This window comes from Oryza glaberrima, chromosome 4 (assembly GCF_000147395.1).
Source record: "Oryza glaberrima chromosome 4, OglaRS2, whole genome shotgun sequence".
In the NCBI taxonomy this organism is placed as follows: Eukaryota; Viridiplantae; Streptophyta; class Magnoliopsida; order Poales; family Poaceae; genus Oryza; species Oryza glaberrima.
In genome coordinates, this window is record NC_068329.1 from 1,683,887 (window position 1) to 1,701,413 (window position 17,527).

Genomic DNA, 17,527 nt, shown 5'->3' on the forward strand with positions numbered 1-17,527 from the left:
ACGTTAAGATTTTAACCCTAGGTGTAATACAATTGAAAGTATGTGTATGATTTTTTCTAGATTTTTTGGTGACATTTTTTAGTTGGTGTGCACGTGTGTACACGTGAGGGCCTGTGTGCATAGGATATGTTGCCTTCTTTAAGAACCTAGAAAAATGTCACTTTACTAGGTGCAGCAAAATGATGATTTCTTCATAAGTTAATCCCAAGCATTGATTTCCAATCTGGTGGGCTTGAAAGAGGGAACCAGCAGTTGTGCCTTCTCCACTATACCTGATTTGCATTTCTTCAGAGATATATCTTATTTAATATCATCTCAAATTAATCTTTGTATCAGCTAATCATAATTTAGTTAGATGCACGAGAAAACGACACGTTGGATTGGGATATATGCTTACACCAAGATTGATGAACTTATCAAGAACAAAATGGATGCTATGGATGGGATTGATGATGACACACTAAACATCACACACTCAAATTAATGACAGGCTATGACCATAGCATATATGGAAGAAGTGGGGCATGCAATATCATTGTACCATGGAGACCTTAGCATACAGATAGAGATGACAGCATATATAGTTTGTGTGCTCAAAGTCAAGAACCTATCAGGTACCACATATATGAGTGATCACTGTGAGATGTTGGAGCAAAGTCACATTGCCCTCTAATGTACATAATCATGCTGAACAGACCTCACAAGCAAGATTTGTGTCCTCCAGTAGTAGTGGAAGAATATACCATGACAAGAATGCATGCATGGTCTCAAAAAGACAGAGCCATAGAGGCAAATCATGATTGGGAGTCATTTCACAGAAGCATTTGTCTCAAGCTTTCTTAACAGAGTCAGGATCATAAATCCCAATCTGAGTACTAGCTAGCTGGCTGACAAGATTTGTTGGCAGTAAGAATGTCTAGCCAGACCAAACCAGTTAACACCACTAACTTATACTATGATTCAAACCACATACTGAACCTAATATACACTATACAATAGATTCTGCCTCTAGAAACTCTGCAGTAATTAATTTTGTTTGTTAGAAACACCACTCAAAATCTTTCTTTGTTGCAAGAACTTGTTGCATCAAATTTACTCACAACAAAATAAGTTAATTCATTTTAACTTTTGGTGTTCTGAACATATATTTTAGTATCTAGAAAAGGTTATGTTTTTTCTTGCATGTGGTTTGAATATATATGAAAGTTTTCACCAAAAAGCTAGATAAATTAAACAAATAAATGTCATCCTATATATCATTGGTCTTCAAAATTTTTTGAAGCATCTGAAACAAATATAGCATAAAGACGGCCAAAATGTTTCGAAAACATGCTGCGTAAACCCTCTTAGCAATCCAAAAGCATAAAAACAAGTCCAGCAACTAAAGACACTACTTCTATTGTATGAAAAAATTGGTAAAATACTGATGTCAATCTCAGTTAGATATACCATGCACCATTTTTTTTTTCTAAGTTAGTTATTTTTGCAAGTTTCAAATTAATTGTCACTGTTGTTGGCTCCACTAGTACTGAAATTGTCAATACATTTTGCAGAGAGGGATGGAGTACTAGTACTCTAGGTGTGCAAGAAACAACTAGTGCGGCAGAGGTAGTGCTCCAATACTAAGAATTCTCCCTGTCCCGATTGCAACATCACACAAAACATATCTTTTTTTTTTCTCTCCTGCTCTTTTTACATGGCATGGGCACAGCATGTTCAAAAGAAAAATGATTCCTCTGTCCAAATCTTGAGCAGAAGATCACAATGCCATGTTGGCTTCTCTTTGTTTTTTTTTTTCTTTTTTCTATCTCTCATTTTTTTTTCATGGGGGAGATGTTGGTGGCTTGCTTTGACCAACAGAAATCCATGTGAAGAACTGATCATGATCAGTAGTTCAGTACTAATGCAGGTGACCCAGATGGATGCATGGATGCCTGACACGTGCGCCGGCGACAAGTGGACGGTTGAGATGGAGAGAAAGATTCCATTTTGTGATTTTATTATTGTTACTACTGCATTTCCATGTGGCTTAGACGGCTAGGAGAATCTTTAACCCAAGTGATTCTCTGATGATAATTTTTTTTCTTTTCTGATGCTTTCTTAGCACACTGATTTGTGTTTGAAACTAGATCAGAAATTAATCCAAGGATATCTAGCAGTATCCATATGGGTGCATCTTTGACTGGTAAAATTCCGACCAAAGTGTGTCTGTTTTAATTTGTTCACTAAAACTATGCAAGAAAATGATGCATGCGCAGCCGACCCATGAACACTGTCAGTAGCATGAGACCAAATTAAGCATATCTGTTATTCTCTCAAATGTTTGATTTGGGTCAAGTTCTAATTGTAACTAATATTAATTTGCAACGGCATGCTTCTAATGATATATTAAGAATAAGAATCGATACGTGTCACGTAGCCCCAAGAACAATGAGCTCAGATGTTGACGGTTTAATCGTTTAGGACGGTTCAAAGAGATCTAAGAGTTTAGTTTAGTATATGCCGGTGATATGTATGTGCCGTCAAAATTACTGTTCTTGCATGGTTGAATGGGCCATCTCAGAGTTTGATTAAGGGGAGTTTAGGTGCCTAATCTCACTGTTACTGTAAAATGATGAGTATTTTTCTCATTATTAGCAATATAGAAGTGCATTTCCGGGTTATCACTTCATTGCCAAAATAAACCATCATATTTTGGCATTGCCAAATGCCCAAATTCTAGTAGGGTAACAAATTAATAAGATTTTATCATTGCAACCTTATCAGTTGTCAAATTTTAGTAGGGTCTAATTAAACAAGATAACCATTGCAGCCTTTACCAATTCTACCAAAAATTTATAATTTTAGAACCTTCCACTCACAAAACTACATCAAAACTTGATAAGGTATCAAACCAAATAGCACCTTCACATCTTTAACCTTGCTAAAATTGGGCATTGTCAATCTTTAGCTTTACTAACAAATGGTAAGATTTACTTTGACAATAAAGTGAATAAGCCCTTCTTTTCCTTATTGTCATGCTCAATCTTGGAGCATCAGTTTGGGCACCTTATATGGAACGCAAAAAATTGCAGGGTTTTCACAGGGTTTAGGCCGTGTTTAGTTCACACAAAAAATTAAAAGTTTGGTTGAAATTAGAACGATATGACGGAAAAATTAGAAGTTTGTGTATAGGAAAGTTTTGATGTGATAGAAAAGTTAAGAGTTTGAAGAAAAACTTTAGAACTAAACAAGGCATTAGTTTATTTTATTCAAAACCCCGCAAAATTCACCCATTCCAAAGAAGGCATTAGTTCACAATATGTCAATTCACCATTTCACCTCTTCGTCTGGGCCATTTGGCTAACCCATCTTACATGACAACCCCAGACAGGCAAACAGATGAGAGAACTAGTGGGCTTACAATGGCTTGAAGCCCAGGACAAATTACAAGTGGGTCAGAAGACCAACGTATTCCTGGATTAAAGAAGAATATAGCCCAATGGGCTGATCAATAAACACTACTTCCTCCATCTCAAAATATAATCGAATTAATCACACCCTATTATTACAAATCTGAACGAATAGTACTAGGATGTGTCTAATCTAATACTAGTTATATTTTGGACAAAGATAATAGAAAACAATGCCAGCCAGAAAGGCAATACTTGACACACTAAGGTAAGGCGTTCTTTTCTCCTGAAGATGAAGATTAAGTTTTTTACGCAAAGCTGATATTAATGTATGATTAATTAAGTTTTAATTATTACAAACTTGAAAAATAAATTAATATGATATTTTAGAGCAACCTTCATATAGAAAGTTTTTGTACGAAACACACCGTTTAGCAGTTTAAAAAGCGTGTCACAAAAATCTTAATTTTCATCCAAGGTGACAAAATAAATCAAATTTTTCCTCACAAAAAATAAAATAAAAAGTAATTCCAATTCGGTCTAAAGAGTACACAGTTAATTTTTCCAGATAACAGCAGCTGAAAAGTTCAGCAATCGCATCTTAGCACAATTTACAACAATGGTAGGTATGTTCCTACGCACTGCCTTTTGACGCATGTTCAAGAAGGTTCCATACTGCTTTGGTTCTGACTTCTGATGAAGATATCCCTACTCAACCCTGCATACATAGCGATACAATATTCACATTTCTAGACAAGGTTATAACAATTTCACCAGCCTATTTTCGTCTGACCTCCCTAGTAAAGTTGGAAATGGCATCTCAACTGTTGTTATACATTTGTACTTCTTCAGATAATTACAGAATAAAATGTATACTGCATTCATCAACTGGGAATCTGAGATCAAATGAATATGCAAGTAGTAACTAACAAGGATGAATCAACTTATAGTTCATGCCTGCATGGAGTAAATCCGTACAATTTACACATTAATGTCCATCTCAGTTCTACATACCATAACAAAGGATTGCCAACATACAGTACCTCATGATATGAGACTTGTGCACTGGGATGAACTTACTATAGACCCAACTAACAATAAAAAGATGTTTTTTTAAAAAAAAAAAAGGAATAAGAGACTTCCGAAAATAAGGTGCTATTCCAAAATTTTGACCTTTTTTATGACATTCATGAGATTTTGTCTGCTACACAACTAGCGAACTCCGGCATGGCAAGCATAAACTCAGTTCCAAAAGCAATGAGAAACTAGGGTGGTGTTTGAATGTTCTGAGGATGAAGATGAAGATTAAGCGTTTCACGCAAAACGAGGTTGTAATAACATGTGATTAATTAAGTTTTAATTATTCCAAACTTGAAAATAGATTAATATGATATTTTAGAGCAACTTTCATATAGAAAGTTTTCACACGAAACGCACCGTTAAGTAGTTCGAAAAGCGTGCCACGAGTATCCAAAATTTAATCCAACTTTAGTTGGAGAAAAGAACAGGGCCTATTCTATAATGTAAAAGGAAAAGAAACGGAATGACTATAAGTTTCTGTTCTGAACATTTGATATAGCTCGTCAGTTGTCACTAAAATCAGTACTTCTATGTTGGAAATTTTCTGTAGTCCAAATTAGAACCAGCAGTTTCTTTGCTTCTCTATGAAACCAAGGGGAAACAGCAGTTCTGATTCCCTCAAGATTTTAAAATTCAGATGATATAACTAAATACCACATAGATCATTGGAAGGTATGTCATGTAAAATCCTTTTTTCAGCGAAACAGTAGGACTAATGCATTATATATATATATATATATATATATATATATATATAAAAGGTATGTAAAATCTCCATCATATAACAATGAACAAGCCTTTTGATAAAATAAGTAGGAAAAGACATTTAAGGAATAATTGCAGGCGTGAAAAATAAGCCATCACTAGAAATTCAGAATTCTCCAAGTAAAGTAAAATATTTGTGAATTCATGATGCCAACCTGGTTGAGAAGTGAAGATGCAGAACATTAGGGAGCAATCAAATAGATTAACAACCCACTTTTCAGTTTATGCATTTGCATCTATGCTGCTGTAATTGTCTCCTTTTCAACCTCAACATTATTGTCTGGGAGACTCTGCAGTACCTAATCAAGAGTAGAATTGGCTGTCAAGACTGTAGAGATAGAAAAAAATAATTTATAAGTAAGTAGTACACTCATATACCTCATACAAGTGCCAAGATATGTAGGCATCTGTAGCAGCATACTGAAGTTGTTGCTTTGAGAGAACATATGCCTCCCAGTTTCCCATTCTTATGTTGCTTGGCTTCGGCAACTATAGACGAGAAGATGCAGCGATTAAAGCATCAAAATTTAAATTTCAGAAAACCCAAATTTTTCAGGCGCTTTTAACACAAAACACTAGGTTTACCCATTCATTTTAAGGAGCCCTAGGTTTGGGTGTGAAAATGTTTTAGAAGACCACAGGCATACAACCATACCATCCATTTTTATTTGTGTATGATACAATAATACACTCAAATACATACACACAATAGCTACGCCTTTCTGCAGGTGCCAGTTGCCAAAACTCTTTTTTTATTTCTGTATGATATGATAATGTATCAAAACAAGTTTGATAGCCGACATGGTTGTGTTTCTATGTAACTGATTACCGCATCACTAACACCGGGCTTTGCATTGTTTTATTTAACGTCTTGCTGTGTGAGGGCAGGGAGGGAGAACATGTATTGGACTAGTGGTGAGCCACTAATAGATATAAACTAATCAAAGGTATATCAACTTATCAAGAACCTTCAAAAGAAAAATGCTTGTATTTGAAATACATTTAAGAGATCCTACCAAATATTAGGTGAACTTGTATCATTTAACTAGTTGTGCAACCGAACTTGCTGTAATGCATAGACCACAAACATAAATAACTGAACAGAAAGAACACATTTTTATTCAATGCTACCAGAACTGGGCAAAGAGAACAATGCTTGATACCATAAATATTACCTCTCTACATGTGACCATTTCAGTTAACGAAGCAAGACTCCATCTTTTAGGAGGGAAACCTAACTTGGCATTAGCAAGATTTGACAGATCCATCAATGGCTGTACATGGACATCATAGTCATTGAACATTTTCCTTGCGTCATTATCTATACATATTCCAACCTGCACTGACATGGAAACAATGGTTTGCATGATGAAAACATGTTAAACCGTGCGTGGGAAAAATGGGGATTTATCTGCAGGGAAAGAGGGAAGCTGTGTTTACTTTAACGGACGAACTATCCTCCAAAAGAGACTTTAGTACAGGTGGCACTCCGGAGTGAATGATGTGCATGACATAACAACGAGTTCTCTCCATGCATAACTGCATTACAGCAACTTTACATGGTGGATCTCCTGCAAAATCCATACCCCATCAGTTATGTTCCGTCAATATCATTACTTGCAAGAGTTTGAGGCTTTCTTTTTTTTCAAAAAAGAAGACTTGATTCCAGAAACCCACATTTGCTCAATCTGAACATGCTGAAAATGCAATTAAAGATTTGGTTAGGATTTAGGAAAAACAGCAAACCTCTTCTCGGAAAGGGCCTCCACTCGAGATCGAATCCAAGAGAAACCTGGCCAGAGGCCTTCATGGTTTCAATTTTGCATAAAATGTCCCTTGTGGCTTTCTCCACTTCTGAAGGGGTCCTGCAGTACACTATCTTGCCATTGAACATTACTGGTTGGTACCTTGCCTTCACATTACCTGCAGAATACCCATTTCAATCAAAATGAAGGATGATATACATAAACTACATTGACCTCAGAAATTAACCACGGAAATGCCAGTAAATCCCTGATTCCTGTCAAAAGAAGCTAGAAAACAAATTCTTCAATATTTCTGACTATTTCCTCAGGAGAAGGAAATGTTACACGGAGCTGGCATTTCATTTCAGCAAAATTGAGAAATTTACCCCCCAACGATGCATATGTTGTACTACCAAGAAACCTTAATCCCTATGACCCTAAAAGAACTGATGCGAGAGACATGAAATCGATCCAGCTCCAGGAACAAAAAGGGATTCTTTAAATTAAACGTCATATCATGTCAAAGAAAGGGGGAAAAGCCAAGAAGAGCACCTCGGAAAGCGGGAGGAGAGGGAGCCCATGGCGGCGCGGGGGAACAACCCCCGGATGCGGATGCGGATGCGGATGCGGATGCGGTGACCGGGTTGGGGCTTGGCCAGTCGGGGAGGCGGCGGCGCTTGGCGGCGGCGTAGGCGGCCTCGATGGCCTGCAGCTCGGCCTCCGCCTCGGCGTCCCAGTAGAAGTCGTCTTCCTCCTCCTCCTCTCCGGCATTGCCGAGGGAGGACGAGGCAGGAGGCTCGCCGGAGTTCATGGCGGTCGCCGGCGAGCGATGGGAAGACGGGGAAAAGGAGGAATTTTTTTTTTCCTCGCTTTGTCTACTTTGAAATGAAAGACAGGGAGGAGGAAAGGCTACGCATCTTACATCGTTCGTCGTGCATCGAGATTTGTGCTAGCATTTCTTCCTTTTCTTTTTTTCTTTTTTTTTTTCTGAAATGGTACTACTCCGCATAGTAATTGTATAATAAGATTTGTTATTTGTCAGACTATGTCTAAATATATTTTTTTCTTGTAGATGTTGTACAAATCTTTGATTTTCTATAACTCTCAACTAATTAAATCATGAGCAAAATACAAGGACGTTCATAGAGATAAGGGTACACGCGTTGTGAGCACTTGCGTTTGTACTATGTTTCTCGAAACCAAATTGGTTATTAAACTTGGAAGAGATTTTATACTGGGTAATGGTTCCATAAACTTGTCAAATGTATATTTACATCCCTAAACAATGTATCTTTCCTACCTAAAATCTGACATGGCATACCAAACATCTAATGTGGCGTGCCACAAGGATGTTGACAAGTGAGGTGCCTACCCACTTTTTTTCTATTTCTTTTTATTTCTCTTTTTTCATTTTATTTTTCTTCTCAACTCTCACTCATCCCTTCTCTTCCTCCTCATGGTGTGAAGTCAGAGATGGCACATCATCGGTGGTGATGGACAAGGCGAGTGGATCTAGTATATAACTCGAACACCCATTAGTCATAGGGAATAATTAATTATTTGCCACTCGTGGGAATAATTAATTATTTGCCACTCTTACAAGTGGTGATATAGGAATTATCACTGAACCCACATGTCATAAACACATGAGGGCTCATATGTCATAGAGAGCGAGTGACAAATAATTAATTGCCACATCTTAAAAGCGATAAAAAGTTAAATGTCCCTAGTCATACTGTCGCAGACTTGCAGTGCCAAGCTGCCAAAACCATTGCAGAACACCATCAACGATTTACTTGAGGGAGGAAGGAAATAGTAGAGAGAGAAAACAAAAGAAAAATAGAAAATGATATGTGGGCTCCACTTAATCAGCACTCTCTCCATCCTAAAATATAAATGGTTGAATGAGAATCCTAATACTCCGTTACATAATATAAGGGATTTTGGAGGGATGTGACACTTCCACTCCTGTCCAGATTCGTAATACTAGAAAGTGTCACATCCTCCAAAATCCCTTATATTATGGACGGAGGGACCACTGCAAATTTGGATTAGAAGTTTGTCCATATTATATAGGTATGCCACGTCAGTGTGCGCGCGCTATGCGCCTATGCCCCAACGATGATATATTTAGCAAGTTTAGGGATGTAATTGTGCATTTTATAAGTTATAAAATATTGAATAATTGAACCTCTCCAAAAGAATTTTAGTAGTGTTTAATTAAATTGGGGCTCCACACCCTACGTTACCCTGATATGACACACATGTCACGTATCAGTATCTGATACACCGACGGATACATATACATATAAGGATACACTCCGATACATATCCCATACGTATCCATTATTTTCTTGATTTGCAAATAAATCAAACGATTATAAATACTTATCTGATACTTCCTTCGTCCCATAAAAAATAAACCAACCAATACGGGATGTAACACATCCAAATACTATAATCGTTTAGGATTGTTTAGGATGTGTTACATCTGTCAGCAGGCGTGGTGCAACACTTTCACCTCCACTGGACCAGGCACCTTCTCCGCCGCAGGTGTAGGATCGAGATGTCGACTAGAGGGGGGGTGAATAGGCGATTTAAAACTAAATAACACCTAATCAAATCTAACCTAAGTTGCTAGGCTTGGTGAGGGTGAACTCTAACTAAGCAACTAAGTTATGTTTTGCAAACTTAGGGTGATAGTGGCTCAAATATATCTCTAGGAAAGTAAATCACGCTCCTATGTCGATGTTTTGCAATCCTAGGATGATATGATCTCAAGTGTGTCTCTAGAAATGTAAATTGCACAAATGTAAATGCGACAATCAAATGAGACAATGAGACAAGAGATTTTTGACCGAGGTTCGGAAACTCGCCGGTTTCCTACTCCCCGTTGAGGCGAGCTCAACTCCACCGCTCAACCACGAAGCCACTGCACGCCCCCTTCGTCAAGGGTGGGCAAGGCGGGAGCTGGCCCACGGAGAGGACTACCCAAGCCTCGATCACTCGGGGTAGTTCTTCCTTCACTCCGAAGGTGGTGAACTCCAAACCACTCACAAACCGGCGCCAGGCCTCCTCCACAATCTTCTCGGAGAGGTCACCGGGCAACTCCTCCACAAGCCGTCTAGGAGGCGGCAACCTCCAAGAGTAACAAGCAATGACCCGGTGTGGAGATGATCAAGTGCCACACTAGCTCTACAATGGAAGCAAATGCACTTGGCTCTTGGCTAAACAACCCTCTAACACACTAGATGGATGAACACAAAGCTCAAGTGAGTGTGAGAGAGGTGCAAGAAGTGTATGCAATTGAATTGGGTGCCAAGAGAGCCCCCTTGCTGCTGGTGGGGGAGTATTTATACTCCCACCCACCAAAACTAGCCGTTGGGGGCGAAATCCCCCAACTCTGTGCTCTGCCGGTCTGACCGGTCAGACCGTGCTACTCTGCAACGGCTAGAAAACTAGCCGTTGTAGCCCTGTCAGAGGGCCCCATCGGCCTGGCCGGTCAGACCGACATGGGGTGGCCGGTCAGACCGGCCTCGACTCGATCAGACCGCCATCGGCTCGGTCTGACCGACTACGGCTCCGTCGGCTCTGTATCGGCCATCCCGAGCAGCATCATCTCGGCCTCCAGGAGGCCGGTCTGACCGGGAAAGTGCCGCCGGTCAGACCACCACTATGTAGCCGGTCTGACCGGCCAGGGCATGCTGGTCAGACCGCCACTATGTGGCCGGTCTGACCGCCCCTGGTCAGGCCGAACCCAGTGAATTTGTGTAATGAAAAAGAGAGCACAAATGAAAATGCAATGACCTAATGTGGCAATTAAAATCATCTCCTAGCTAGGTCATTACCCCTCTTAATAGTACGGCGAAACTAAAATTAAACTAGCAAATTTGATCGCCCTACACCTCGATCAATTCTAAATTAAAGCGCTAGTTTTACCGTCTTCTTTCCCTTTGCTTTGCGCCGTCAATTTTAATCCATCGATAATCATCCATGCGCGCATATGACGTGGACCTAACTTAAAATGTATAGCTCAAAGACAACGGTTAGTCCACAATTAGTGCTTGTCATTAATTACCAAAATTAACACTGGGGGCCTAGATGCTTCAATCTCCCCCTTTTTGGTAATTGATGACAAACACCACAAATATATATAATCAAACATAGAGCACATGGACATATATTGTATTGACAAGCTAAAGCTCCCCCTAAACATATGCATAACAATCACAAATAGCAAATATGAAGCCAATGCACAATTCAATTTCACATTTCAACATATCACAAACACAAGAGCAATATCTCAATGTGAACTTCAAGAAATATTCATTCATGAGCATAAGATGGTCACAAATATATCAATGTCACACCAACCATCCATCATAGCACAAGTTCACATTAAGACCACATAACGGGCTCACAAATAAATATAGGCTATTACAAGACCACGAAGGGTCCAAATGACATAGAGAACAACAAAATGAAAAAGGAACACACAATATAGAGTAATAGCCCATACCCATACCAAATATAGCCCAATCCTCCTTAACCTATTAAATATGAGGTGACTAACCTCACTACTACTAGACCCAACCCACAAAACATAAAACACGCTATTCTCCCCCTTTTGGCATCAAGCACCAAAAAGGTCTTCACTCTTGTGGAGGAGAAGGAGAATGCGCCGAAGTGGAAGGATGAGAAGCATCACGGCGGCGATGATATACAAAAGCTTGGGTACTCTCCAAGGTTTGGACGCGAGAATCCAATACACCCACCCTAGTATGCAATCTTCCCACCGAAGTATTCAAGGTGCCAACATCGGTGCTCAAGCCACGAACATCCTCATGCAATGCTTCATGCTCGGTGGATAAGCGTTGAATGCTTTCACTTAGGGTATTAATAGCCCCAAGGACCGGGTTGAAGAAGTCATTTGGTTGCATTCCAAAGTAGGCATATTGTGGATGAAATAAAGTACTTGGATCATACCCTTGAGGAGGAGGGGGGGCTGCACTTGAGCTTGCACCTTGATCAAAAGTTGGTTGGTGCACACGAGGAGCTCTAGGGGAGGAGAGTTGGACACGAGGCTTGTACTCCTTATGTTCTTTTAAATTGTGACCAATTTTTCCCAACTTGCTTTGAATCAACCTCATTATGTAGGGAGCATAATAGATTCCTTGTCCAATAGTCCCCTTTGAGATGACAATCTCCTTCATCATAAGGTTGATAACATCAAACCGACGACCATCCATAATGGCATCAATAACATGCCAAGCAACTCCGCGTATGTCATCATTGTTGCCGCATCTTGGGAGGATGGTGGCCCTTACTATGCGGTTGATCACACTTGGGAGAGCCCTTAAACCCACCACGTTTCCATATGTGTGCCTTCCCCCTTCTTCATAAAACTGAGAAAAGTGATCAATGGGGAAGGGATTGTGGGTGTGCTCATCATGAAGGTCATCCCCGTTGTTGAAGTGAATGTGCAAGAGCTCCTTGAATTCACGGCGGTTGATAGAGCATTGGAGGGTCCCCGACATCCACTTCATTGCATCACAATCGCCGGACACCCATACGGTGGCATAGAATTGCCGGATGAGATCTTCATCAAAAGGTTGCTTCATGGTGACAATTCTATCAATCCCAACGGTCCGGAACATCTCTTGCAAATTCTCAAACTCCGGTGTCTCACCAATGTGCCTCCAAGAGATCCATTTGTGTTCGGCGAAGGCTTTGTTGGCATACACTTGTACATACACGGACTTTTGGAACCGTGTATGAAATCTTGGATCATTACAATCGTTAGGCCTCCGGAATTGATCATGATGACGGAGAACAGTGTATTGTTGAGCATTCCTCAAATTAAGCACAAATTGGATGGAGGAATCGAGAGGACTTCCATCATCACTTGCCTCATCATCTTCACCATTTCCACTCCCATTGTCATCACCATCATCACTTACTTCCATCTCATCACCCTCAACATTTTCCATATTGTCCTCATCACTTTGAACATACTCATCTCCGCTTGATTCCTCATTCTCACTAACGGGATCGGGCGTGGGCGCACGACAACCATGCCGAGTGCGGGGAGGCATAGCTGAAAAACAAGGAGCAAAGGATGGATGAGCAACAATTTTAGAAACCACATAGTGAAGTGGGAGAAAGGGCGAGTGCTGCCATTCAGGGGCGGTCAGACCGAGAGCCACGGCCGGTCAGACCGACGGCTCAAGGCCGGTCAGACCGCCGGCCCTCGGCCGATCAGACCGACGGCTCACGGCCGGTCAGACCGCGTCCGGTCAGACCGCCACTGATACGAGCACACCCAAATCCTTCCACAATCCACACAAATGATTCTAAAAATTGCTAGAACAGTGTTGCACAAGATTGGAACTAGAACATCAAGGTGTAGGTCTATTGAAGCAATGGGGAAACTACCCTTAACCCTAAAGATTGAAATAGACCGATTTGAGAGCAATGCACAAGAGGGAGAGGGATTTACCGGTTGAAGCAGTTGAATCACACCAAGAAACTACCCTCTATTGGTGCAAATCGATGAACACCTCTTCCTTCACCTAGGGTTCCATGCCATGGATCACAAACTCAATAAGAACTCAAATCAATCCATGGAATAGAGAGAGGAAGAGGAGGAGATTCACTTACGGTGTAACCGGAGTGATTTTGACGGTTGAACCGGATGGATTTGGTGGAGAGAGGTGGCTAGGGTTTGGGAGAGGAGAGAGGAGGAGTTTTTTCGAGTTGGAGAAGAGAAGAGATGAGATGGGATGAGGAGGGGTCGGGTAGAAGGAGGAGGAGGAAGAAAGGACAAAGTCCTGGGCCCACCATCCCTGGCCGGTCAGACCGGCTATACGCGGTCGGTCATACCGCCAGGATGCAGCCGGTCAGACCAGTCCCTAAAGGCCGGTCAGACCGCCGCCGCCAGGCCGGTCAGACCGTACTTATAGCGCCGGTCAGACCGCCTGGCCCCCCAGCCGACTGTGCACAGCCCTTGCACAGTTCGGCTACCCCCACACAATAAAATTCAACAAAAATTTGATTTTTGGAGCAATTTTGAAATGTGTGAGTTGAAATATTGCCAACCATTCATAATATTTGAAATTTATGAAGATTTGCAACAAAACTCACTTGAGTGCTAGGAGATGACCATTTATGGTCTATAGGGGTTTTTGGGCGAATTTGATTTTCAAACAACTTTTGAAATATTTGGATTTTGAATATGATTTGAATACCAAAAACATTTCAAATCCTCCTCTCTACCAACTTTGTTTTGAAACTTTTCTCAGAATCCTTCTCAAACTCATTTTGGGGTTTAATCTCATTTTGGCAAAAACAAGAATCTAGATTCTTCAAAAGAGAGCCAAAATAGCATTTTTCATTCAAAAATCATTTTTCTAGCAATGTGAGGCTTGGAAAACATATAGGGACCCTTTTGAAACATTTTCCAAGAGATAGTTTTCAAATTTCATTGATTTTGCAAAAGTTTTGACTTATGTTGACTTGGGCATTTTGAAAACACTACTAGCACTTTTAGTTGATTTTCTCACATATAAAAGAAAGTAGAGCACATGCAAGAGTCCAAAACTCCCCCTTAATGTGACATGCTCCATTTTCGCAATGAAGAACCAAATGGCAATAAGTCCAAAGCATAAGAGCAAATAGGAGCAAATATACAATATGCAGAAGAAGCAACCATGGTGCATCATCTCAAGCCACATTAGAGAAGTCTATGACATTTAACTCATTCCTCAACTTGCAGAAGCGGGTTTCATCAAGAGGCTTGGTAAAAATGTCGGCTAGTTGATCCTCGGTTCTTATGTGGCTAATGACTATGTCACACTTGGTAACATGGTCTCTTAGGAAGTGATGGCGAATGTCAATATGCTTGGTTCTAGAATGTTGGACCGGGTTATTGGCTATTTTTATGGCACTATCATTGTCACATAGGAGTGGGGTTTTGGTGAAGGATATACCATAGTCCAACAAGGTTTGTTTCATCCAAAGCAATTAGGCACAACAACTACCTGCCGAAACATATTCCGCCTCGGAGGTAGAGAGGGCTACGGAGTTTTGTTTCTTGGATGACCATGACACAAGGGATCTACCAAGCATTTGGCAACTACCGGATGTGCTCTTTCTATCCACTTTGCAACCGGCATAACCCGAATCGGAATAGCCAACAAGCTTAAATTTAGCACCTTTTGGGTACCACAAGCCAATAGTAGAGGAATGCTTTAAATATCTTAGAATCCTTTTCACGGCCACTAAGTGACACTCCTTAGGAGCAGCTTGAAACCATGCACACATGCAAACACTAAACATGATATCCGGCCTAGATGCGGTAAGGTAAAGCAAGCTACCAATCATGGAACGATAAAGCTTTAAATCTACCGATTTACCTCCCTCATCAAGGTCGAGATGCCCGTTGGTTGCCATAGGTGTCTTGATGGACTTCGCATCCTCCAAGCCAAACCTCTTGAGTAGATCCTTGATGTACTTGGTTTGGCTCACGAACGTCCCATCCTTGAGTTGCTTGATTTGAAGTCCAAGGAAGAAACTCAACTCTCCAATCATGGACATCTCAAATTCCCTAGACATAATATCACCAAATTCCTTGCAAAATACCTCATTAGTAGAACCAAATATGATGTCATCAACATAAATTTGACACACAAAGAAATCATCACCAATGATTTTTGTGAAAAGAGTGGTGTCAACTTTTCCAATTTTGAAATCCTTTGACAAAAGAAAATCTCTCAATCTTTCATACCAAGCCCTAGGAGCTTGTTTTAAACCATAAAGAGCTTTTGAGAGTTTGTAAACATGGTTAGGATTTTTAGGATCTTAAAAACCGGGAGGTTGTTCAACAAAGACAAGTTCGGCAATTTCACCATTTAGAAAAGCACTTTTCACATCCATTTGAAATAGTTTTATATCAAAGCATGATGCAAATGCAAGAAGGATGCGAATAGCCTCAAGTCTTGCCACGGGGGCAAAAGTTTCACCAAAGTCCAAACCTTCAAGTTGTGTGAAACCTTGCGCCACCAACCTTGCCTTGTTTCTCACCACCAATCCGTTCTCATCTTGTTTGTTCCTAAAGATCCACTTTGTCCCTATGACATTGTGGTCTCTAGGTCTTTCAACCAAAGTCCACACCTTGTTTCTTACAAAGTTGTTGAGCTCTTCATGCATAGCATTCATCCAATCCGGATCACAAAGAGCTTCATCTACATGTTTTGGTTCAAGACAAGAAACAAACGAGTAATGTTCACAAATCGAAGCGACACGAGATCGAGTTTGAACACCCTTACTAATGTCACCCAACACTTGGTCAATTGGGTGATCCTTGGAAAGAGCGGTGTGTATTCTTGGAGGCATAGGTGGATCTTGTGCCTTCTCCTCCTCCACTTCAACTTGAGCTTGACTTGATGAGGCGGAAGTAGATGGCTCATCTTGAGTGGAGGTGGATGGCTTGTCTTCTACTTCAATAGGCTTGACATCTCCAATAGACATGTTCTTCATAGCTCTCATCAAGCCTTCATCACCTACATCATCCAAATTCTCATGCCCCTCTTGGGAGCCATTAGTCTCATCAAATTGAACATCGGCGGTTTCTTCCACAATACCTTTGTTCTTATTGTAGACCTGGTATGCCATGCTATTTGAGGCATAACCTAGAAGAAATCCTTCATCACACCGACTTTCAAATTTGGTTAGTCTAACACCCTTTCGGTAAATATAACACTTGCAACCAAAAACTCGAAAATAGGCGACATTTGGCTTCCTCCCAACAATTAGCTCACAGGAAGTCTTTTTCAAGAGACGATGCAAATAAAGCCTATTGGTTGCATGGCAAGCGGTGTTTATGGCTTCCGCCCAAAAGGAATCGGAAACACCATATTCATCTAGCATAGTCCTTGCCATCTCAATCAATGTACAATTTTTCCTTTCCACTACACCATTTTGTTGAGGTGAGTAGGTAGCGGAAAGTTCGTGTTTGATACCAAGATCATCACAATAGTCCTCGATACTGGTATTCTTAAATTCGGAACCATTGTCACTTCTAATTTTCACAAGAGTGCAACTAAATTCATTTTGGGCTCTTTTTGCAAACTTTTTGAAAAACTCGGCAACAATAGACTTATCATGCAAAAAGAACACCCAAGTATAGCGAGAATAATCATCAACAATCACAAGACAATGACTATTACCACCAATGCTCTTACAGGTTGTTGGGCCAAACAAATCCATATGCAAGAGCTCCAATGGTCTAGATGTGGACATGATACTCTTAGTAGGATGAGAACATGCAACTTGCTTGCCGGCTTGACAAGCACTACAAAGCTTATCTTTCTCAAACTTCACATCTTTCAAGCCCACAACTAGATCACGTTTCGAAAGTTTGCTCAATTGATTCATGCCAACATGAGCTAGCCTCCTATGCCAAAGCCAACCCAATGAAGTTTTTGCAACTAAACAAGTTTTCAAATTTGCTTCACTAGAATTGAAATCAACCAAATAAAGATTTCC

The 17,527-nt window shown here is 40.5% G+C and overlaps 1 protein-coding gene across 1 annotated transcript; it reads right to left on the minus strand.

Annotated features, from left to right (window-relative positions):
• Window positions 1-3,472: 3,472 nt before the first annotated feature.
• Window positions 3,473-7,870, minus strand: LOC127769841 (3'-5' exonuclease-like). Its single transcript, XM_052295500.1, has 7 exons — window positions 7,535-7,870; window positions 6,984-7,160; window positions 6,678-6,808; window positions 6,413-6,574; window positions 5,616-5,726; window positions 5,393-5,536; window positions 3,473-4,110 (listed from the first exon to the last, which is right to left on the minus strand). The coding sequence occupies exons 1-6, from the start codon at window positions 7,791-7,793 to the stop codon at window positions 5,474-5,476; spliced, it is 903 nt and encodes a 300-aa protein (XP_052151460.1). The 5' UTR covers window positions 7,794-7,870; the 3' UTR covers window positions 3,473-4,110; window positions 5,393-5,473.
• Window positions 7,871-17,527: the final 9,657 nt, after the last annotated feature.

Bases quoted from the DNA above. Each gene is read 5' to 3' on its own strand.
- LOC127769841 (XM_052295500.1), bottom strand. From the start codon at position 7,793: ATGAACTCCGGCGAGCCTCCTGCCTCGTCCTCCCTCGGCAATGCCGGA. The intron at 7,161-7,534 runs GTGCTCTTCTTG...GGTATTCTGCAG, and splicing joins CTCTCCTCCCGCTTTCCGAG to GTAATGTGAAGGCAAGGTAC. The intron at 6,809-6,983 runs GTTTGCTGTTTT...TGGATTTTGCAG, and splicing joins GAGGCCCTTTCCGAGAAGAG to GAGATCCACCATGTAAAGTT.